Source organism: Lethenteron reissneri, chromosome 18, assembly GCF_015708825.2.
Source record: "Lethenteron reissneri isolate LAM-NWPU_2019-01 chromosome 18, ASM1570882v1, whole genome shotgun sequence".
NCBI lineage: Eukaryota > Metazoa > Chordata > Hyperoartia > Petromyzontiformes > Petromyzontidae > Lethenteron > Lethenteron reissneri.
Window position 1 is genome coordinate 13156023 of NC_083796.1, and position 9315 is coordinate 13165337.

General features: G+C 48.7%; 1 protein-coding gene across 1 annotated transcript; it reads right to left on the reverse strand.

Annotated features, from left to right (window-relative positions):
• Window positions 1-2622: 2622 nt before the first annotated feature.
• LOC133343626 (uncharacterized) lies at window positions 2623-6072 on the reverse strand. Its single transcript, XM_061553316.1, has 3 exons — window positions 5791-6072; window positions 3200-3960; window positions 2623-2671 (listed from the first exon to the last, which is right to left on the reverse strand). Exons 1-3 carry the CDS (start codon window positions 6070-6072, stop codon window positions 2623-2625), a joined length of 1092 nt encoding a protein of 363 aa, XP_061409300.1.
• Between the last annotated feature and the right edge of the window lie 3243 nt (window positions 6073-9315).

Below are 9315 nucleotides of genomic sequence, written 5' to 3' on the forward strand. Positions count from 1 at the left end.
TTTTTTCAGAGTTCCTGCAAAAAAATACTCAAGATAGACAATGGCCAACAGGCTAAGCAAGACACCACTAGAAAAAAAAAGTGTTGAGACTCTCAGGGGCCTTCGTTCCTTCACCAGTTCTGACTAGAGGTGCGTTCCTGTCCATCGGTCTCGATGGCCTGTGGGCATCCCCTGCAGACTGCGAGGAGTTGGTCTTCTCAGGCCAAGGCTCTGTGTGAGTACCTGTGCACGTATGCATGCACGCAGAGAGGCACACACAAGCAACGTTACACAAATGCATTCACGCATGAACTGTAAGATAAATGTGTATGCGTCTATGTATGTATGTATGTTCGCACACATCCATGTGTTTGTAGACAAAGTTTAAAAACCACAAATAGAACGGATATCATCATCATCATCAAAAGAGTTATAGAATCCCTGGATTGTAGCAATGTACCCAACCTACCTTAGACTGAGATTTTGACTAAAATGTCCACACTAACGTTGATCGCGATGGCCAAAAATACCAAAAGCGGGCCTCTGGGAAAAGTCTTAAGGTTCGGTAAGACTTCCCGAGTCAAGCAATAATTATTGTAAAGATTCCTCAATTCTCGAAACTAAACTATCTTTATTTTACCAGGTAAGGCCCACTGAGCTATGTAGCTCTTTTTCAGAAGTAACTTGGCCACAAATGATGTCTCAACGAAGTGGCTAAACGTTTGGAAATTGAGCTCAACCAAATACTCTCAACGCATGTTTCTAAATGTGGAGGGAAAAACTGGAGGACCCGGAGAAAAATCCACAGGACCACGGGGAGAGAGACACGCAAACTCCAAATAGACAAGTTTCAAGGTTGGGATTGAACCCACGACCCTGTCACCAGGTCTAGCTGAAGGTTCATTCCTGTCCATCAATCTCGATGGCCTCTGCGTATCCCCTGGAGACTGGACGTAGCTGGTCTTCTCAGGCCAAGCCTCTGCTTTTAGAGACTGCTTTGGGGATGCCGTGATGTCGTCTGCAAGGATACAAGAAGGCATTGTTGCCTGCACTGTTGGTGTGTGTGACAATTGCCAGTGCAAGCGATACTTCTGTGCCCATGATGAAGTGGAGATGGGAAAGCCCCATCGACGATGAACACATTTGTGCAATTATATCATAAAATCACTCGTTTGTTCTGTAACAGCAGTCACGGATTATCGTGCATAATAGGAGTTGCATTTGACATTCAACTCCTATTATCTTTAAAAACAAACAATGGATAACAAAATGAGATGACCAGCGGTGAGTGCAGTGGACAGTGGAGTAACTTACGGCTGCAGTGTCATCTGTTGTGTATGTGCAAGTCAAAGATAAATATTCCCCGTATAGCCTTAACATACTTTTGGGGCAAGTGCTGTTAGCTATCACTTATGAAGGGCCGGTACAGTACACGAGGGGGTGGTTGCCAGTGCCACGCCCGGCCGCCTTTGTCTCTCCCAATGCTAATATTTGTGCATCCACACGCACACACAAGAATCTCCGTGTTAGATGGTAATCGTTGCGTTTCGCCGTTTGTAAGGATCCTCAATTGCCTCACCAGCTCTGCTTGGAGGTTCGTTCCTCTCCGTCGATCTCGAAGGCCTCTGGGTGTCCCCGGCAGGCTGCAAGTAGCCGGTTTTCTCAGGCCACGGCTCTTCCACAGGCCTTCTTGGGCCGCCTGCCCTGACATCGTCTGCAAGGGGACACGACATTGTTGGAATTTGCAATAGCGTAGTCATTCTGTTATCCGTGACGAAGTGGGGATGGGGAACACCCATCGAGGTATAGCATCCAAGATTCTGAGAAAAAACACTAATTTTATGAATACAAAATGTATCGGTAAAGATGAGATGAGGTGAGAAGGGGGGTTGCGGTGCAGTGGGCAGTTTTGTAGCATCCAGTTGCGGTGTCGATGGCTGTGCGTGTGTGTGTGTACGTATGCATGCACACACACGCGTCTATGCACACGTGTCTATGCACAAGCAGGGTTGTACATATGCATGCAGGGTGCATGCCCACAGACTTGCACATACACAACAAAGTATATTACACAAATCCCAACACACACACACATACAGAAGAGGCGTTAAACAAACGCACGTATGCATGCACACAAGCGCGCACGTACACAAGCAACGTTACACAAATGCACGCATGACGCACACAGACAAACGTGTACACAGTCACGTGACCGCATGTATCTTTGTAGACATGCACACAGACAGGTTCACGTTCACCGTTTTGTAAATGCATTTATGAATGAACAGATTGCAATGATTTCAAGGTTTAAAGGCGCACATAGTCAGACGAGTGTATCACCACCATCGTCTGACTTTGATATAATGTCCACATGAATGTTGAGTTCACATGCACGAGCTTTCTTCAGGCGCAAGGTTTCCTCCGCACCCAACGCTACCTCGAAACGAGAGAATGGCCAATATCCTCAGCTGGCTTCTTGAAAATGTCTTGAGACTTGTCGAGACTCTTTTTTCGAAGTTAAATTGTAATACAATCGCGCAAGTCATTTTATAAAGCAGAGCCCTGGTTCGCTCACCAGTTCTGGTGGTTGGAAGGGATGTCCTCCTGACATCCCCTGCAGACTGCAAGTAGGAGAGGGTCTTCTCAGGCCAAGGCTCTTGTAGAGACCTCCTTGGGCCTGCCGTGACATCGTCTGTAAGAACACAGGGCAGCATTAAGGGCCGTCCATAAATGACGTCACGCGATGTTGGACGATTTTCTTACCCCCCCCCCCCTCGTCACACGGCGTCACAAAAAGTCAGACCCCCTCTCAGATATGACGTCACAAAGCTCTGCCCCCCCCCCCCCCCCAAATAAAACATGCTTCAAATCGCTTTAAACTATTGTCATTGTAGTGAACATTTAATGTGGCGCTGCACTCTGATGTTGTAGGAGAAACATTTATTAAAAAGTAAATTTAATTAAGTAGTCAGCCTATTCGCTTTCGAGACCAATATTATCATGCAGCATTTGTTTAAGTGAGCAAACTCGGCATGTATTTACGTTGAACTTCTTTCGCACCGTACGTAGCCAACCATGCTAATCTGAGGTGCCGCGTGGGGGGGGGGCGGAGCAGGTCAACAAACTTAGCACAAAACGCAGTTCCCAAGAAATTCGTTTGAAATTTCGACCTCCCGGCGGCTTGTCAATCAGCGGAGCCAGAGTCGCCAAACAAAATTGCCGACGGATTCGCAGAACGTCAGCCGGCGGGAGCCACTCGGCGCGCATCTCACCGAGGGATTTGCCTGTCGCGACGTCCGCCGCCGTGCCGCCCCGAGCAGCATCCTCCCGCTTGTCGCGAGAGGATGAGTCCAGCCGGCGGTCTCCGCTCCACGCCGAACCCCGCTGTAGCCCGTAGGTGGCACCGCCCGGCACCTCGCTCTGCCTCCCGGCTGCGCTGCCATCTCCTCGGCGCCCCTCCTCCGAGACCTCCGGCTGCTGCTGCTGCTGCTGCCCTCGGTCAGCCGGGACCACCACCGCTTCGCCTTCGCGCTTTGCCCGAGGTGGCGACTCCGGCAGCGGCGCGGGTTCCGAGGTGGTGGCACCATCGCGGGCGGGGAAGGTGGCGTCGGGGGGCGCAAGCTGCAACACGTCCAGAGTGCCGTCGCGTAGACGCTTCAGCCTCTCCGTAGACGACTCGTTGCCCGTCCGACGGCGCACGTGGATCATGACCATGGCGCGCAGGTAGTTCCTGTTCTTGGGGTTGTTGTCCGGATCGTCGGTCACCGAGAAGCGATCCCGGAGCTTCGGGGAGCCCTTGGCAGCCGTCCTCTCGAGCATCGGCGAGAATTTTTTGCCCATCATGGGTGACATCTTGCCGCTGTTGCGCCTGATTCCCAGCTTGGGGCTGGGTTTGGGCGATGCCCTCTTGGGCAGCTTTGGAGAGGATCTATCCTTGTCACCTTTGGGTTTATTTTTGTCACTGTCTGCTTCGCGGACGTCCTAAAACAACAACAACAACAACACAACGCGTGTGCAATTCACATCGAATGTGCCATCATGTTTTTTATTTTGTTGCCATCTGGTGCATTTTTTTTGTTCAATGCAACTCGGCTGAATTTACAAAAACAATGGAGAGTAAAAAAAAAAACGTATTCATCAAATTAGAAAATCTTAAAGCGGCGACAGCTATAAATGTGATTTGCACGTTAAGTGAGGGGCTGAACGGCGTGATGGTCGTTGCACTTAGCACAGCTAGATTGCATGGGTCGGCAGGACAACGTCTGCAACCCGCAGTCATTTCTACGGTGGACATCAAGGACGTGAAGAATTTCCCATTTGCAAGAGAAGGCCACTGTCTGCAATAATCAATGCTGAAATCCCACACTTCTCAACAACCGGATGTGAATTTTCAATATTGTCCCCTTCGCAGCTGTTCCTATTTTTGTTTAATGCTTCTGGCAAAACACTTAATGAATCTCAACGAGTGACCGTACACAGAAGGAGTATCATTACCTCAATGCCTTACAGCAAGAGTGAGTGAACAAGGCATTTTAGGGCATCTCCCAAAGCCTGCTCATCACGCTTCAAGCCCAGGGGTCGGCAACCAAATTAAAAAAACGCAATATTCAAGAGCCGCAGCGCACTGTGTGGTGAATACGAGAAGGTGGTCCTTCTTAATAAATGACCTCACGAAGCTGTCGGAGCCGCATGCGGCTGTGGAGCCGCAGGTTGCCGAGCCCTGTTCATGCCGGACCCGTGACATGCAGAGAGCAGCATAATGTACTTCTGATCAACAACTTCAAAATGTTCATCGTGTAGTCGGGTTTTTTCTTCTATGCAGCTATTTTTAACTGAGATAAGAGCAAACTTTTTTTGTTGCAATTCACAATCCTTCCGGATCACTTTAGACACTTGGGAAATTTGAATTCAGGCTTTTATAATAATTATGATGGATGAAGGCCTCCTCAAGTCATGAACATCTCTGACGGACCAGCAATGGACATTTAGAACCTGGAAACTCTCATCGCTCTATCTCCAGATTGAAAACTAATGTCTCTAGAACGTATTTTCTGTGTTTAGTTTGTTGTCCTTCCGCCGCACCTCCGATTTGCACGGTTGGCTACGTACGGTGCGAAAGAAGTGTAACACACTCGGTGTACATCTCTGCTGTGGTCATCACCTCCGGTGTGCTCCCTCCTTTGGCTACCATTCCGTCATTATTCCTGACCACCATCCCTTATGGCGACGTGTCCTGTCCAAGCCCATTTACTTTCCTTGACAGTCTCTAACTCTGCGCATGTTTTGTAATCCACGTGTTCCCCATTACGTCTCTCGGGTGTCATTCCAATCATGCACCTTTGTTTCTTTGTGAAGTTTTCAACCTTTTGTTCAATTTCATTGTCAATGTCCATGTTTCTCATTCATGTCACAGCAGGTGTGCATTGATTTAAAAAAAAACCCGGATAAGCATATTGGTCCCCTGAAATTATAAGTTATTTTTTACAACATTACTCCAACCTGTTATTGGCTACAATTGTTTTTTACCATTTTGATCTCGCCCCAACTTAAGTAACTGTCTTAGGTATATATTCTGGTGTTGTTTTTATTAAAAGTTATTTATCCCATTTTATTCACTTTGGAATTTGAAATCAGAATGCAGCGATATGCTCATGCGACACAATGACCTTCTACTCGCACCGTGTTTAAATTGAGTCCATGGCAGTTGAGGCCAATAACAGGACCAGGAAGGCCGCTTGCCACTGCATCAGCTTAAAATCTACAGAGCCAATTGATCCCGAAGAGCATGCATAGTACAATCACCCAGCTTACCGTCACATCAGGGAATTCTCTCTCTCTGGAATCCGGTTGCCTCTGAGCTTTGCCCACATCAGCATCGTGGAGATGGAGCGATGTTTGGTCACCAACTTTCCGTGTCGCTATCAGGGCGTCAGTGAGCTCGCTGAAGGACGTGGGCCTGCGAGTGAAGGCAGCGTGTTTAATGTCTTGCAGCTTGTTGGCCAGTTGCTTGAATGGCGACGGCATCCGCTGCGGCTTGTTTGCTTGCATTATGACCGCATAGGGAGCCTCTGGAGTCGATACTTGCGCACCCATCGCACCAGCCGGTCGAGAACCAACGCTCGGAAGGTCTGAATTGTCTCCGCCTGGTGGCAAAGTGTCCCTGTCCGGTGGTAGGGTTTTAGTGCTTTTTGGGCCAGGTGTAACTACTTTTGTTGACTGTGTGCTGTGTACAGGGTATGCAATCTCTTCTTGGCTCGGACTTTTTGATTTGGCGTATGCATTTTTTTGTGTCCCGGGGGCTTGAGTCATCTGAGCTTTCTGACCATCTTCTGGAGTTATTTTGCTCGCAGAGGGTGAGGATGTGTTGAGATTCGTCCCTGGCAGTGCCTCGGACCGTGGGTTACGGAATTGTGGAGCCTCACGAGGGGAGAACGACCTCGCCAACTCGACACCGTCGCTCTCTGCTGGCGGTCTCGTGGGTTGGGTCAGCTGAGGTCTCTGGCGATCTGCTGGTGTTGTTTCGCTTGCACGAGGCGAGGATGTGCCGACAGTTGTTCTTGGCATTGAGGAGGCTCGACGTAGGTTCTCTGACATGAGGTCTTGGTATTGTGGAACTTCATGAGGGCTGTATGGGTTTACCAAATCAACAGCAGCAGCTTGAGGTTTTTGCCCGTCTTTTGGAGTGGTCTTCATTGCAGACGGAGTGGTTACGTTTTGATCAGGTTTTGCTCTTGGCATTGAGGAGGCCTGATGCATTGTCTCTGATCCTAGACCGTGAAATTGTGGAGTCTCAGGAGAGGCAAACGACCTTGCCAACGCGACACCTGCACCGTGAGCTGGTATCCTGGGTGCTTGAGTGGCCTGCGGTTTCTGCCCATCTTCTGGAGAACTTTTGCCTGCACGAGGTGAGGACGTGTCAACAGTTGTTCTTGGCATTGAGGAGGCTTGACGCAGGTTCTCCAACATGGGGTCTTCGCCACGAGGAGCCTCGCGCGGGGTTAATGACCTTGCCAAATCAACGCCGGCACCGTGTGCTGGTGTTCTGGTGGGTTGGGTAGTCTGAGCCATTTGCCGCTTTTCTGGAGTGCTGTTGCTTGCAGATGGTGAGGATCTGTCGAGGCTTGTTGGTGGCAGTGAAGAGGCTTGGTGCGGTGTCTCTGGCCTTGGGTCTTGGAGGTGGAGGGTCTCCCAAGGGGTATACGGCATTGCAAACTCAACACCGCTGCCGTGATGGAACCTGCTCAACATAGACTCGCTGGCGGGAGCAGTTTCCTGGAGGAAGCTGTAGGGGTTTGCCTCTGCCATTTGAGGCTGGTACAAATGGTCCCGTAACGGTGAGAGTTGCCGGTAAAGCCCATAAAACCCGGGATCCTGGACCCGTGCATCCTGATTGTAAAAGCCATACATGGTCGGGTCACGAAGGGCCAAGTGTTCTGGATAAGGGCCGACTTGCAGTGCGTTTTGGAGGCCCGGCCCTTCTCTGTAAAATCCGGCCATCGCAGTGTCGCGAATCGGCGACACGTTCCTAAAGATGCCGTACGCACCGTCGTCCGGAACGGGAGACCCCTCTCGATAGAGTGCCGCCAGGGGTGGGCTCGGAATGGGCGAGGCCTCCCTGTAGAAGCCCACGAGATTCTGTCCCGACATTCGCGAGGCGTCTTGGTGGTAGAAGCCGACGAGCGCGGGGTCGGGAATGGGAGACGCATCTTGGCCGAGGAGCCGCCCCCTGAGCTTCTCTCGAGTCCTGTAGCGCAGTCGAGACCTGAACCGCTCCATGCTGCTGCTTGAGTCCCCCGCTGCACTGCTGCTGCTGCTGCCGCTGCGACGCTAACGACGACGGGGCAGAGGGGTGCCTGGGTGCTCTCGGGTTGTCGTCTCACATCTTCCTTTGCCTCGCCGCTGCTCCCCAGGGTTACAGAGTCGTAATTCGCACCGTCGGTTGTGTGCACGCGCGTGCGTGTGCGCACGTGTTTTTTAGGCATCCACAAAAAAAGTTTTTGTTGGAGCGATCAATTTAATTGGGGTTTGTTTCTGAATTTATCTCTTTAAGGTTTATATATATTATTACAGTAATGGTTTAAAAAACAAGCATGACAAAGCGAAGCAATAATGCACTGCACTAAGGGATGCAAACACACACTACACACTACCTACCGTAGACAACAATCATGTCCACCTTTCTCCCATTATTAACTGGCATGTAAATTAAATCGTGAAATATTACATGTTCTGGTTGATCAGGCACACATTATGATGTTGGCTTGTATTCACAAACCTTGTTAAAGATCACTCCGAGTAATTCACAGCAATTTTCCAAACAGGGTTTTAAAACTCTCCATGCTGGCCTCAGAGGTCAGAGCGCTGAGCTTATCACTGCTGATATCCTGGCTCCAAATCCAGTATAGTGAGTTGCTGGTCTCAATTACCAATGATTGCACACACGAAAAAAACCCATCGCATTAAATCTGTTATTGCACTGAACTTGGCTAAATTCCAACTCTATAAATAAAAATGTACCATTATAATTGTTTTTTTACCCTTCTATCTGGCAACAAAAAAATTACCAGTTTGACTGTTGGGCAACAGAAACTTGACACTGTCGCCGGATGGGTGTAAAAAAAGGCTGCCCCCGAGATTTGGTAGGGTGTCACTGCAAGGGATCTCAGTCGTACTTCTGTGATATCTGCTTCTGAAGACTGTTCTCGAACAGACTGCTGTGTGAGATGTACACGCACATATGTAGGCTTTCACGGCCAATATTACGATTCAGAATTTGTTTCTTTTGGGTTAGATGGCCGTGTAGATATGATGTATTTTTTTTTCAACAATAAGTCTCCACCACCTGACAGAGCCAATGAAATAAAGTTGTCACGTGGGGTCAAATTTGCCAATCGATTTGGTTTTTTCCAGTAGACTGGAATGTTGAAAAACAAGAGAAATGTGAGAACTTCGTGTGACATTTCACTGGAGATTACATCCAGCATCATCAGGTGTTGACAACAGCTGAGCTTTCGCGTGCCCCTTGACAGTTGTCAATGGATTATCTGTCTCACAAATTGATGCCGATAACACAATCAGGGTAAAACAAATAGTTAAACTGCTGTGCTTTAAGTTATTTAAGAGTTTAAATGTCACATTGCAAATACGTGTCCGTTACTAACATATTTCCGTGCATACTAAGAGCTGACATTTTATACATGAACTATATATTTTTTCATAATAATTCATAATAAAGTTTTTAGGTTAGATCGCGTTATTTATAAATGTAGCGTAACCGTCCACCGCCCGACACGGCCAATCAGTAAAAAAGTGTCACGTTGACAAAAGACAAATAGT